General features: G+C 29.5%; 1 protein-coding gene and 1 long non-coding RNA gene across 4 annotated transcripts; both read left to right on the forward strand.

The window, feature by feature from the left end:
* Positions 1-1,745: 1,745 nt before the first annotated feature.
* LOC147923843 (uncharacterized) lies at positions 1,746-3,421 on the forward strand. Of its 2 annotated transcripts, XR_015586350.1 has the most exons (5): positions 1,801-1,934; positions 2,445-2,548; positions 2,647-2,738; positions 2,821-3,119; positions 3,217-3,421. It is a non-coding gene; the product is annotated as an uncharacterized LOC147923843 (long non-coding RNA). The 2 variants fall into 2 exon arrangements; XR_015586349.1 differs by lacking the exon at positions 2,445-2,548 and having other exon boundaries at positions 1,746-1,934.
* Positions 3,422-5,422: 2,001 nt separating this feature from the next.
* Positions 5,423-8,432, forward strand: LOC104757452 (putative WRKY transcription factor 14). Of its 2 annotated transcripts, none has more exons than XM_010480193.3 (3): positions 5,423-6,350; positions 6,981-7,121; positions 7,578-8,432. In XM_010480193.3, the coding sequence occupies exons 1-3, from the start codon at positions 5,785-5,787 to the stop codon at positions 8,173-8,175; spliced, it is 1,305 nt and encodes a 434-aa protein (XP_010478495.1). In that variant the 5' UTR covers positions 5,423-5,784; the 3' UTR covers positions 8,176-8,432. The 2 variants fall into 2 exon arrangements, with proteins under 2 accessions (XP_010478495.1, XP_087350123.1); XM_087493997.1 differs by having other exon boundaries at positions 5,487-6,350; positions 6,753-7,121.
* Positions 8,433-15,139: the final 6,707 nt, after the last annotated feature.

Consider the following 15,139-nt stretch of genomic DNA (forward strand, 5'->3'; position numbering starts at 1 on the left):
TAAGAGTGGCTTTTGGACTTACCTTGATTGGCAACAACATGTTAGTTGTTTTCTAATATTTTCTGCTGAGATTCAAACGTGATTGTATGAACACTTTTTTCCCGAGTTTTTAGAAAACAACCAAAACTAGTCAAATCGTTTCTTTTCCATTGAACTGTTGCCTCACCTTTTCTCGAATTGTCAATCTGAATAAAACACTTTATTCATGATTTTAATAAACAAAGAAAAGAAAAATCAAAAAAGAGAGAGTGAAAGTAATAGTTATGTAATGGAACGTACTGAGACAATTGAAGGAAGAACCAAGCTATCTGACAAACCCGAAAAGGCATATCAGGATGAACTCATGTTCTTAATTTCCACACTGTAATGACTTTGTTTTTCCCACTTCACCTAGTCTTTTTTTTATTTATTTTATTTTGACAATCCCATAGACCTGTTTTTTTTCTTTTAAAATTTTACCAATGATTATGGATCCGAAAAATACTCTTTGCCTTTTTGTTTTGTTCTATATCTATTTTTTCGTTCCTCGACTTTTATATTTTCTACTAGACGAGGGAGACACAAAACTACGACATCTAAGCTATTTAGATTACTTCAGCTGCAAAGTCATATATGGCTTTTACATTGGATGCAATTTTACATGTGATGTATAGATTAGTGTTTATTGCACATTAGAAATCGATTTTTGTGTGCCTTTTTTGTCTGTCGGATGTACCTGAAGGGGCCGGTTATGTATTTTATATACATACATTTGCTAAATTAAGAATTGATCTCTACTATGCTATATTAACTTTGTTGTATACTTATATGGTTATGTTGTTTCGATTGTGTCTTACACTTTCTAAAATATATGTCTTATGGCCTCGTGAAGTGACGTTATTTTAATACTGTCGTATCTAAGAAATCATTTTTCTCTAGATGATTCATAGGTTTATGGTAGGTAAACCGACAGAACTGAAATAAGATTACATTTAGTAAGAGTGTGACTAGGGTTTTTTTAGTAATGAACTTGGGGAGTACTTAAAGGGCATGGACAGATGATCGCACGTAAAGTCAATATTTATGCACACGTGTATAAAGAAGCTTTAAAGCTCAATAACTCTTTTACGTAAAGCCTCAATCAGTTTACAAAGATAACGATTAGCGCGTCTACAATATTCTAAAGGTAAGTGATTATAACCAAAACTAATAATTATAGAAAGTTTGTGTATAGACATCACATCTTGTGTACCCCTTTTCGAATGTATATCTTCTTGGGAACGAGTTCCACTGGTTTTTACTTCATGCATAATTATTTGATTATACAGTATAATGTTAAATTTTCAGTTAATTATTTCTTTAATGTGTTATTTATGATGATTTTGCATGATATTACTTTTGATTGGTGTAAAACTATTACCAGGTTTGACTAATCACTTTATGTCAAATCTAATTTAGTTTATACGAATTATATAAGACCATATGTAAATTGACTAATCGTTTAATGTCAAATCCATGTTTATCGATCGGAGGTATTTGGATTCAACTCTACGAAAATTCACCCTTGTACTTGAATGTACAGTGAACGTTAGGTAGTGTAGCTATACTAGCCTAGATCCATACTCTATACGCTTCTTAGACCATGGGCAAGGCCGTCGATTCGGGCCGTCCCTGGTTTTTTTATGGAATTAATTTAATTCTAAAAGGCCCATTATTGAAAAAATGGTTCTTATTATAGGACGTTTTTCGTCCGTTTTCTTCGCCACGTGGTCTATTATGATTGGCTGTTGAATTCTCTAGGGTTAAACCAAAAAAATTTGTCGAGACAAATTTTGTTCGAATTCTTTCTTCTCTCGACGGCGACAACGGCCACCCCAGTTGAGCCGATTCCAAATCCATGGCCACACCAGTTCCACGCGCTAATGTTTATGAATTACTCCGGCGATCAGCTTGAGGTCAGTATATTTTTTTGTTTACGACTCGGTCGCAGATCTCAGAATACCTTTTGGCTGTAGAATAGGAACAAATTCGAATTTGGATGGTGGATTTGGTCAGTTTTGTTCTTGATTTGTGTGATTTTACTGGGAAAATGTGAGTTAGAAAACCAGAAATTGCTCTAATTTTAAGCAACAATGGAGGTTTGAGTTTTTTTTTTTCGTTTAAAGTAGGAAATTGAAATACCTTAGGAGAGAATTCTAGGTTTTGGCTAAAGCCAGTTGATCAATTGTGGAGCTCTCTGCATATTCGAAGTTCTGTCTTGTTTCTTACTACTTCACTCTAACTTCGTCATTCTTTTTACAAAATATCCGTATTTGTGGCATTTCCTTGTTAATTGTGTAGCAGGCAGTGTGTAATTATGATTGTTAACAATACTCTTTGTGCTTTGTATCTATAACTCTTATCTCAACTGAAGTTAGCATATCACTCTGGTGATTGTAATAATACTCTGCAAAATCTTTAAACAGGATATAGAGATTACGCGTCGGGTAGTAGTAGTGTGCAGGACCGAGTCTCTTGATTGGCAAGTGGACTTTGGTAGTGTAGAAACCTGTACGAGTAGGAGATGAGGGTGTGCTGCAGGACTTTACATCTTTGCTAAGACTTGATTGTTTGGTTTTGATAATAGTCATTGACACTTCTTCTTTATTTGGTTTTTAAAATCAATAGCAAATCAACTCTATGGCTCCCATCAAAAACACCAAATTCGGAGATGTTGATATGGATTTTGTCTTAGGGATAGGAGGTTATGATCTTGAGAGGTAACTTCTGCTATGTATTTTGTCCAAGTTTAAGTATCTTTCTTTCTCTCTGTTGGTGTCCTGAAATAGCATACCTTTTCAGAATTGATTCAGAAGTCAATGTAGATGGCTTGAGTTGTGCAGAGGATCATCATCATCATCACCATCAATGCAGTCATGGTATATAGACCAGTCTTCAAATAGAAACTGGTTTGTTAACCTAGCTAATTTAGAAGTTGAATCATTCCACGAGCATCTTCGAATTTCACTTTTGTCATTATAAATGAGTGATAAACTTATACTAATACAAGAAAGCACAACGAACATCAACATGATCATGTTCATGACTCTGCTGTCACAAGTGTTAGCATAGTTTCCGAAGGAATTCTTGATCTTGATGAGGTAAAAAGCTACTTTCCTCCATCTTTACTTTACCTGATTCTTGATTCCATCAGGCCTTATTGACATTAACACATTCTGTTTATATGAACTTGTTTAGGTTGACGATTGGTTAGAAAAATTGATCGAAGAAAGAGGCGATGATTTATACAGAATGAAAGGTGTTCTCTCGATCCAGAGCTCTGATCAACGTTATATTTTCCAGAATGTGTTAACCTTGAACATTGTTGGTGTCTGTTTGAGCAGGCGATGATTTTTTAACTTTTTGTAAATGTTTTCAATGTTAATGTTATATTATTATTTTATTCAGGGGACCAAATACAAATAGACATCAATATTCATGCTAAAAATAAGAAACTTTCAAAATAATAATATAAAATTTGAGGGACCGAAAATTGTCCCTAACCGATGCCCATGCTCTTAGTTGTTTATAGCTATGCAACTCGGTTAAACACTAGCCGAACAACTAAGAAGCCTATAGATGTAGGCTCATCTCAACCGATTGCTCTCTAGTCAGAATTCAAACCAGGTAACTCACTGTTATCTTAAGGGTTCAAGGCTACTCTTAAAGAGGCAAAGCTCCCTTAAAGTTTAAACTTATGCATATATGATATAACCTATATTTACAAGTTGTTCAAAAAAAAAAAAAAAAAAAAAAAAAAATTATATTTACACTACTTTTGTCCCTTTTACAAGTGCATGAAAGGTATAGGATTAATCTACCTGGAGACAATTTTTCTGAGTCGTCAAATTTTTAATATATTTAATTTATATTTATAAATATTTTAGAATTAAGTTATATATTCCTTTTGTTTCACAAAATGTCATGTTAGCATTATTTTGTATGTTTTAATATAAGTGTTGTCTTAGATTTTCAACATAAAATTTGGCATAAAAATTTCTAATTTAATTTTTATGTTCTAATATAAATATTCCTAATATCAAAAACTAATTTAAATTTAAAGGGTGTAAGAAAAATTATTTTATGTTCTTTAAGTTTGTTAAAAAGTGTCAAAATGACATGAGAGAGATCGGGAGTGTATATATATGTGCGCCATTTGTAACAGGATCGGTGTATTTTAAAACTATTGATGGTGTTGTTATGTACGAACGTGGGTTTGTGTTCATCATGAAGAAGTCGACAAATATATCACATCCTTATAACATACTTTCTTATATTATCCCACAAATATATTTGTATATAAAGATATGACTCGTCTACGGTTAATATACTTCCCAGCCATTTTACGTGTTCTTGTGCGAAGTTGTTACATATACTTTTAAAAAATATTATCCCACATGTTTTTGTGAATATTTTGGGTTGCCGTATATATTATCATCTAAGTTATTTAAATTTATACCCACAAAAAAAAAAAACGATATCCAATGAAAAAGAAAAGCATTCATCACACCGTATGATAACAGTTTTTTTATGTAATCAATATTTGAATACTGAATGAATCGCAAATTATTTTTCAATAATTCAATATAATTTTGTAATATTATTAGAAAATTATTACAAATGTCACACACAAATATACAAACGGTTTAAAAATTGCATCATACTGTACTGATATGTTTGCATAGAATTTTAGTATCTGTTTCAAACATACATTTTAACTATTCAACAGAAAGAAATGAAAGTCATATAATGTTTCTGTGGCGGATTCTTATTGGTTAACAAAGAAACGTATTCCGAGAAATGCGGTTGTATCTCTTTGCTTCGCCGTTGATCACTCATCACTTCTCTTTACAATCGCAAGTGTACCCGTACATATATACGTAATTAATAGATATATATATATGTCTACTCGTATGATGTTGTATAATATCTCGTCTTATCAATTTCATAATCAAGTTCGTTTTGGAGTGATCTTGTCATAAAACTATGTCAAGACAAGAAATCATAATCTAAAATGAAAGATAATTAGAGGTCTTTTGTTTGAATTCCGTTAATAATTAAATCAAAGATTAGTAAAACTTGAAATGGTATTCAAAAAACAGTGTGCTATTATTCTCTCACAATAATATGAATCTCTTTTATTCTTCTTGCGGGCAGACAGACAAAAAAAAGTAGTATTAATTTATACTATCAATTATAAAGTTGTACCTCTATGCTAACGAATTATTTGCGGCGAGTAATCAAGAACTAATATTATATTAGAACTTCACAAACTCAAGTAAACTCAGAAAGATAATCTAAACTAAAAAGTACAACAAGACTTGGCCATTGATCCGATTATCTATTAAATGATTAATAAATAGAGTATCTCACTTACTTTAACTTATATTTCCGTCCATACTTTATAAATTAATATCTCGTTATAATATTATATTGGTTACTATGAAATCTGTCTCTCTCTCTCTCTCACCAACATGTAGAAGGGGAAGAAGATGTTACTTCATCTCATCACGAAAAGTCAGCGTCTCTCTCTCTCTCTCTTCATCATCTACCTTCCTTCTTCTCCTCAATCTTTTCTCAAGAAATTTTCCCAAAAAAACACTCACAACTACGATACTAGAAACATAATCTCTTCTTCCACTACCTCTCCTTCGGATTCGTTATATATGATCATATTATCTTGATTCTCGATCCGATTCTTTCCTCTATATATATAGTTTGTATATATACAGCAAGATATATACACTCATCATCGTCATATAGATTATGTGCAGCGTCTCTGAGCTTCTTGACATGGATAGCTTCCAAGGAGACTTAACCGACGTCGTACGAGGAATCGGAGGCCACGTGTTGTCGCCGGAAACTCCTCCTCAGAACATCTGGCCTATTCCTCTCACGCATCCACCACCATCGCCATCATCAGATCTTCATATAAATCCATTTGGAGATCCATTTGTGAGCATGAACGATCCACTCCTTCAAGAACTCAACGCCGTCACAAACTCCAGCTATTTCTCCACCATAGGAGATAGCAACAACACCAATAATAACGGTTTCTTGGTTCCTAAGGTATTCGAGGAGGACCATATAAAGAGTCAATGCAGTATCTTCCCAAGAATCCGGATCTCGCATAGTAACATCATCCACGATTCCTCTCCGTGTAATTCTCCGGCCATGTCGGCTCACGCTGTCGCCGCCGCAGCAGCCGCCTCACCGAGAGGGATCATCAACGTAGACACAAACAGTCCTAGAAACTGTCTATTGGTCGATGGCAACACGTTCTCCTCGCAGATTCAGATATCTTCCCCTCGGAATCTAGGCCTTAAAAGAAGGTACAAATTTTAGTTTATTAATTATTCTTCATCTTGGATCAAATGATTCATTAAATGCTAGCTTTCTATAATTAAGATATATTGATTTAATCCGAAGATGGTTTTTAAAGTGATTATCTGTATAAAATAATTGGGATTCAATTTGCATTATTTTGATGATACCATATAGGGTAAAGTAAATTAGGGTTATAGGCCACTAGGTAGCTAGGTTTATAGGAAACAAATCAATCTCTATTAACATTCGGAAAAAGTCGGATGCACGCATATGCTAATAATAGAATGAAAATTATGATTCTCTTTGTGTATGTATATCATAATTCCCATTATTGAGTGTTTTAGGGTTTTTTTTGTCTTTTAAATTTTCTGTATATATATATAGACAGTATATATTTAATTGTTTAGATTCATAAGAGGAAGGAGGGTTGAGGTTGAAGACACATGCAGGAGAATCTATGAACTGTCACAATTAAAAGAACATATAACTGCGTTGCATCATGTCTCAAACCCAACTGATAATAATGTCCCACTACCAAACTTAGCTTTCACAACTTACATATATACACACGTACGTGCACTGTATATAGATCAAAAACCACACGTGTGTAAGTATGTTGTATATACTGGTTGCAGAAAGAGTCAAGCAAAGAAGGTGGTGTGCATACCAGCGCCGGCTGCGATGAACAGCCGATCAAGTGGGGAAGTGGTTCCGTCTGATCTATGGGCTTGGCGTAAGTACGGTCAAAAACCCATCAAAGGCTCTCCTTTTCCAAGGTACTACATACTATCTCATCATACCAAAACAATTTCATATATGATAATATATATTTATATATCAAAGACTAAACTAAACTTTCTTTCACCACCACATTTTTCTTGGCTCAAGTTGCTACGAATATTCGTATGTTGCAACAACTCGCCTCGTGATAATTGGTCCCTATGTATATTATTCACCCATGAAAATAATTAATATTTGCTTACTTATACGTACGAACTATGTTAAGTTACGGTTAGGGTCCAGGCATTATGTTAAAACTTAATTACAAAAGCAAAAGAAATTTGCAATGATATCGTTTTTATTTGATTTCATTTTGTAGCCAATAGAATGATATATAATCATCATAATGGTTATATATATGTATATATATCATAACACAATTATATTTTGTATATGTAACAGATTTGGCTAATCTCTATGGTTTCTTAATTATATATGATTGTTGCTTTCAGGGGTTACTATAGATGCAGCAGCTCAAAAGGTTGTTCAGCAAGAAAGCAAGTCGAAAGGAGCCGAACCGATCCAAACATGTTGGTGATTACATATACCTCGGAACATAACCATCCTTGGCCCATCCAACGCAACGCTCTCGCTGGCTCCACACGCTCCTCCTCTTCCTCCACTAACCCTAATTCCTCCAAATCCCCAACGGCAAACGCAAACGCAGCGGCCACATCCATTGGCTCCCAAAATACCACCTACTTGCCTTCCTCCGCCACTCCTCCTCCTCCTCCTCCTCCCGTCTCAGTCTCCTCAGTAAAAGATGAACGGGGAGATGATATGGAGTTGGAAAATGTAGAAGACGATGACGATATTGCTCCATATAGACCGGAGCTTCATGATCATCAGAACCAGCCAGATGATTTCTTCGCAGATCTTGAAGAGCTAGAAGGAGATTCTCTTAGCATGTTGCTTTCTCAAGGCTGTGCCGGCGATGGGAAAGATAAAAAGATGGCGTCTGATGGGATCAGCGATTTCTTCGGCTGGTCGGGGGATAACAATAATAATAATAATAATAATAACGACGACCGAGACTCAAGGTCGTTATAGATAGTGTTAATTACAGATAAACAAAATATTTTTAATTAAGTTGAGCTTGTGAAAATGACTATCGTAGTGTCTGGTCAGGTGTGGGCTAATGTCTAATGAGCTGCTTACTTGACAGACCGTGAACAGTATATATCGTCATTTGTTCTACATTTATTTGTTTTTTGTTTTTCGTTTCCGGCGGATCCCCTCTTGTATATTTTAAAAAAAAAAGAATTGAAAAACAAAGGGCAGTAATTTTCTTCATTTTTTTGTGAAAAGACATGCTTTATTTATTTCTCGACAATATTAGAGAAGATAATTTGACCAAAATTTCGTTAACAAATCGTTTGAGCTATATACATGCAGTTAATGGATTAATTGTTATAGTTAATATGTTATGTAAGTTTTGCTGCTGGGATGGGAGCAGGAGAAGTGGGGCTAAGGAATATATGGTGGATGGGACACAAAGTGAATAAGTTCGTTCATCTACAGTTCAATCACCAAACGCATCCAATAACCCATACCAAAGCTACCAAGCTAGGCATCTATATCGAATTATCTTGATTATAAGATCAAATTTAGAAAAATATAAAATTTTAAATCACCTGCTATAAATTTATTTATTATTTTCTGTTTTTTTTTAATGGTTAAGAGGTTCAAGACTGTAGGTCCAAACATCCTATGACAGAGCCTAGACCATATAAGACTATGTACAATGAGAGTGTTGAATAAATTTTTCAACTGTTTAATTCATGCAATGGACCTGTTGAATTTTCTAAAAATCATACGTGTATTAAACTGAGTTGAATAAATTTAACTAGTTGAATCTGAAAAAAGCGGGAACTACATTGACACATGGCAAAATATGAGAGAAGATGTGAATGAGTTGTATCTATTTGCTTTTTGTGAGAATTTATTTCATCCTAATTATTTTAGCTCAATTATCTTACATTAATTTATTTTTTTATAAAATAAAAGTACATCAAAATTCATCATTTAAAAAAATCTATAAATAGAGACTAGTCTTGTTTTATTTGGAAATAGAAAAAAATATCAATTTTTATTAGAATTTTCAATTTTCCTTGGACCAATTATTTTGTTGGTGTGTGTTTAACCTTCTTCATTTTACTTACAAAAACAAAAAAAAAATAATAATTATAAATTACAATATAAATAAATTTATATAGAAATTAATTAATTTTAAATTATATTAATTTAGTTTTAATTGATAATTATTATTAGATATGTAATCATAAATCATAAATTAAAATAAAATTAAATAAACATAAAATAGTAGGGTAAGGTGTTGAATTTTATTAAACAGAACCATTGGAGAAGTTAAAATTGAATTGAGTGTTGAATGATTAGGTGGAAATAAGAGAAACTAATGTGGAGTGTTAAAAGTTGAGGTGGAGGGTGTTGAATCTGTTAACCATTGTACATAGTCTAATATGATTCAAGGTGGACTAGAGGGATTACTTATTTCAACAACCAATAAGTTTATATAAAAATATTTTAAAATGGTCAGTTTTATGATTCATTGCGTTACGAATCTTCTACTAAATTCATTATATAATGTTTTGAAATTTATTGTCAGGTCGTCATTGTGTTTAGTTTTTTTTGTTGTTCATAATAAGATCCCACATTATATACAGTATCTTGTTTAGGATGTTCTTATTTTATTTTTAGGATGTTGCTATATATATACGAGCATAATATTAATTGGAGTTGGGGGGTGATGAAATTTTTGGATTTATATATGTAAAATATGTAAGAATAATTTCTCAATCAGACAATGCATGTGGGCGATCTTGAAAGGCAGGGAGAAAAGCCCTAGTTTCACGGCTTTCTTAATGGGGAATTTAATTTAGAATCCCATTCTAATTATATTATATTCCGTAAAAGGCCAAGAGCTTAATTAATATACATACAAATGTTGTCTTTAATTCGTCGTTTTATGATATTATTCTTACATATACTTTGTTGAAACTGTCACACCTCTGTATGCACACTGTTTATTTTTAAGATATCAACGGTTAATAACATGTCGCAGAATTTTGTTTGTTTTATGATTTTTTGTTAATTATACATCATTCTTCATTGATGTATATATTTTTTTTATGATTTCTTGCAGCAAAACTTGTTTTATAGAAGAAAATATATAATATTTTATTTTAAAATATTTATTTTAAAATACAAGTATAAAAATCTGTTTTATGATGGTTTTACAAAAACGCTTAAAATTTCGCAACATGTTATCATTACAGTGTTTTTGTAAATCCATCAAATTACAATCACAAATTATTTTCTTACATGAATATAGAAAGGACATAATTCCTCTTTTCTGAAATTTTTACCATTAGTATGTAACTACTAGATTGAGAATTATCTTTTGAATGAATAATATGTAACTCACATATCTTTTCATTGTTAAATTATTTTCGTATATCATAGTAAATTTCATGTATGAAAGGTACATATTCAGATTCATTATCCCTCGATTTTTGTTTGGTAATTTATATGAGTTACGTTATTCGATAGGTTTGACATGAGAAATGTCATGGATCTGTTATTTCTACTATCATTGGGATTCAAATGTTCTTCTCTTCTCTTATGTTGTTTGGTTAAATAAAGTGGAAAAAAAAAAAACAAGAAGAAGCAATCACAGCAGCACGTTTCACATACACGTATTATTTTTTTTTTATTTTAAATCATACACATATATACTATTTAATTATAACTGAATTATATGAAATGATCCATGAGAGTGTCAGAGACTCAGAGCAGCCTTTATCAATATGCTGTCCCGCGTTATTTACGCGATCGATCTAACAGTAACTGATGTGTGTATGTCAACTTTAATTCCATCTTTGTCTTTTTTCTCGTACCAATTTTCTAAAATTGAAATCCATATACCAAATTTTGTATTTACAGATATTTACAAGAGTAATATAGGGATTTTAGTGACTTTACGTTCTAACTTCGTAAAAAAAAAAAAATCCTTATATATTAATAGAGAAACTTTTTCTTGAAAAAGTTGATGTGTCGCCGTCAGAGAACTCAAGACACATTTAGCAAAAAAACACTTAAATTTTCTACTTAATTACATTAACATGCCACTATATTTAAAAATAATGATTAACTGAATAATAATTAGATCTGTCATCAATTCTCACACAAATTTAAATATCACATATTAAAACCTATAAAATAATTACATACTATTTTAAGTCAAAATTTTACTAAAATTTACTTACAAATATACAAGCCAAAGTTATATTATTTTTAAGAAATCAATATAAAAATCAATATAAGTAAATATTCTAAAAAGGCTATAAAAACATATAAAGAATAAAAATATAAAATTAATAAACATATAAAGTTATTAAACATATAACTTATTAACAAAATCATATAAAAATATTATTTTTAAGTTAGTATTATTACCATAATAATTTAAATAACAAGCTTTCAATAGTTATTATAATTGATTATAAAAATAAATATATTACCCCTGAATTATCTCCAACTCATTAAAGGAAACTCAATTCCCAATAAATATAGATTTATATATATATATATATATATATATATATTCATAATTAAATATAAAAATGACAACAAATTAGGGGATATCATGATGTGTGATTATTTATAAATATCTAAGTATGTAAACTAATTAATCTCAACATTTAGTGTGATTATTCATTAAAAATGGAAATATTGATAACCAAATCGGAATATATGTTTTAATTATATATTAATCAATGTGCTATTAAAAAGGAATGAGAGAATAACCTTTATCATTATAAATAAACTTAGTACCCAAAAAAATCATAATATATTTAAAATGAGTGATTATTAGATTATGAAAAATTGTTATAGTTACTTGATTAACCATAAATATAAAAAATTGATTTTTAAAGCACACAAAAATATATATTTCCATAAATTGTAACATTTTATAAATATTTTCCTTACCGCGTTCATATAATTCACAGGTGAAATGTATTCTTACACGAATACGTTGATTTTGAAATTTCATTAATTGTTCATAATGGCTTTTTTGGTAATAATCCGTTATTTATAGAAAATATTAACAAACCGACTAACTCAAAATATTTAAATAGCCTAATCACAAATATTAAATCAATAAATTATATTATCTTTAAAAAATTTAGTTTAGAATCCGATTGTTACTAACATATAATGAAATTAATTAATTAAACTACTGAGTAATTTAGTATATGTTGTTATGGTTACATAAGAAACATGCAAAATTGTTATGATTACAAAATAAAACATAAAAGATATGAATTTGATTTTTAAACCACACAAAAGACATGTTGCAATAAATAATAACATTTTATCAATATTTTATCTTCTACATTTAAATATTTCACGGCTGAAATATATTTTTAACACGAAATAACGCAGCTTTGAATAAATAAATAAATAACTTTAGTTACATATTATGTTTGACACAAACAAATATTGGTTCTAGAATAATAATTTTACTTATATTAATTTTCTTTAAATCAATTTATACCGTATATAGTATGGGTTGTTACCTAATTGGTATAGTAATGTAGCAGTTAGTTGTCGAATTGTCATTTCCAAAACTAATTTGAATTAAGGATAGATAAAGTGCATTAATAGCATTATACTAGCATAAGTCAATGTACTAAGTTGTGGCCACCAAAGTATTATTTTTTCATTTTTTGTCAGCCAATAATTATATCTAAGCAATATTTTGGAGATTAATACATAAAAATAACAGAATAAAGAAGAAAAAAACGTAATGAGTACTATCAATATTTGATGTGGGATTTTGAGAATATAATGGAAATAGTGACTCTAGGTCAAGTCAAATCGTCCATCTAGTCTGATTGATAGAAAGAAAACTTCATCACAACTCTTTGTTTCCTAAATAAATTGTTTTGATTTGACCAAAGGGGGAAAAGAATAGTCTTTACATTTTTATTGCCAACTATCTATTATTATTTACTTTTGGGATAATAGTTTCTTATTTATAAAAAGTACAATTTTTTGAAAATTATAAAAGGTTTCTGAAATCTTTATATTTTCTGGCATGACTAATATTGATTAATCTTTTAAATGTATTGTAACTTTAAGTACTTAGAGTTTTCAAAAAATTGGTTTTGTGCTCACGATATATTTCCTCTCTAGTATTTTACTATTTACTACACTTTGTATGAAATTTTCTTGAATTTGTGTTCTTCTTCAGTAAATTTGAATTATAATATTTTTCTTGTCATCTGTTACTTCACTAAGAGATATCCCGTGCTTAAAGCACAGGTCAATATTTTTTTAAAAAATTATAATATAATAATAAAAATTATTGTTTTAATTTTTTTTAAAGTTACTTTATTTGAGATAATATTTATTTTTAATTTTTTCTGTAAATCTATTAGTCTATTGGAATACTAATTATTTTAAAATATTATAGTATTTTATTGTTTAAGTATTATTACAATTTTATATTGTTTGTTTGTTGTATTTGCATCATTATTTTATAAAATATAAAATAGTAATTTTAATATTATAATTGTGAGCAAATAAAAATTATTAATTTATCATTTATATAAATTTAGTTTTACCAACCCGTCAATGTAGAAATTAAAACACATATTTTTCATACATTGAGTAATATATCTTCGTTTTAAAAAATTCAAATCACAACATATGCAGAAAAAATAGAGAATTTGTTAAAAATACCCCTTTTGATATACCCCTTTTCAAAAATACCCTCTTTTCTGGCTATTTTTATTTTTGCCCTCTTTTAATTTTTAATGACCATTTTACCCTTAGATGAAAATAATTTTATTCAATAAAAAGAAAAACAAAATTTTTCCACCAAAAAATTTCCGACATATTTTCCCGCCAAAAAGTTTTCGAAAAAATTTTCCCGCCAAAAAATTTTCCCACCAAAATGTTTCCCGCCAAAAAAAAATTACAAGGTGTTTATAAGGCTTTTATAAGGTAGAAACCTTATAAAAGCCTTATAAACACCTTGTAAAGGCTTTTACAAGATTTTTTAAAGAGTTTTAAAAGGTTTTTTAAACAATTTGTAAACGCTTTTACAAGATTTTTAAAATGTTTTTAAAAGGTTTTAAAAGGTTTTTAAAAGGTTTTTAAAAGGTTTTCAAATGGTTTTTAAAAAAATTTTAAAAGGTTTTTAAACACCTTGTAAACGCTTTTACAATGTTTTTAAAAACCTTGTAAAAGTTTTTATAAGATTTTTAAAAGGATTTTAAACACCTTGTAAACACTTCTTTTAAAAGCTTTTTAAAAGCATTTACAAACTTTTTAAAAGCATTTACAAGGTTTTTAAAAGCGTTTACAATGTGTTTAAAAACCTTTTAAAAACCTTGTAAACGCTTTTAAAAGTTTTTTAAAAGCGTTTACAATATTTTTAAAAGGTATAAATTTCAATATTTTTGGCGGGAAAAATTTTCGATTTTGGCGGGAAATTTTTTTCGATTTTGATGACTGTACATTCTTGCTGTCACTCAAAAAGGGTAATTTGGTCATTTTGTATATAAAGAGGGGTAGTTTTAAAAATGGTCAACATGAAGGAGTATTTTTAAAAAGAGGTATGGAAAAAGGGGCATTTTTGAGAATGCCCCAAAAAATATGCATTTGATTAATAATAAGTATTATAAGAAAATTCTAAACAATTTGTAAATAAAATAAAATAAAGATGATAGGAGAATTATAATTTGAAATCTTAATAAAATCTTCGAATTTAGTTATTAAAATAATTGTATTGTATACTTGGATATAAAATCTTAGTTTTCAAAATTCTGAATTGTTTATATATATATATATATATATATATATTTTTAAATATTAGTAATTTCGTCTATAATTTATTAGAAATAATTTTTTAAAGATTTTTTTTAATATTTGATCTGTAAATGTTTTTTAATTAATTATATTTATTTAAATTAGTTAATTAAGC

The sequence above is a fragment of the Camelina sativa genome, chromosome 17 (assembly GCF_030686135.1).
Source record: "Camelina sativa cultivar CO46 ecotype springtype chromosome 17, ASM3068613v1".
NCBI lineage: Eukaryota > Viridiplantae > Streptophyta > Magnoliopsida > Brassicales > Brassicaceae > Camelina > Camelina sativa.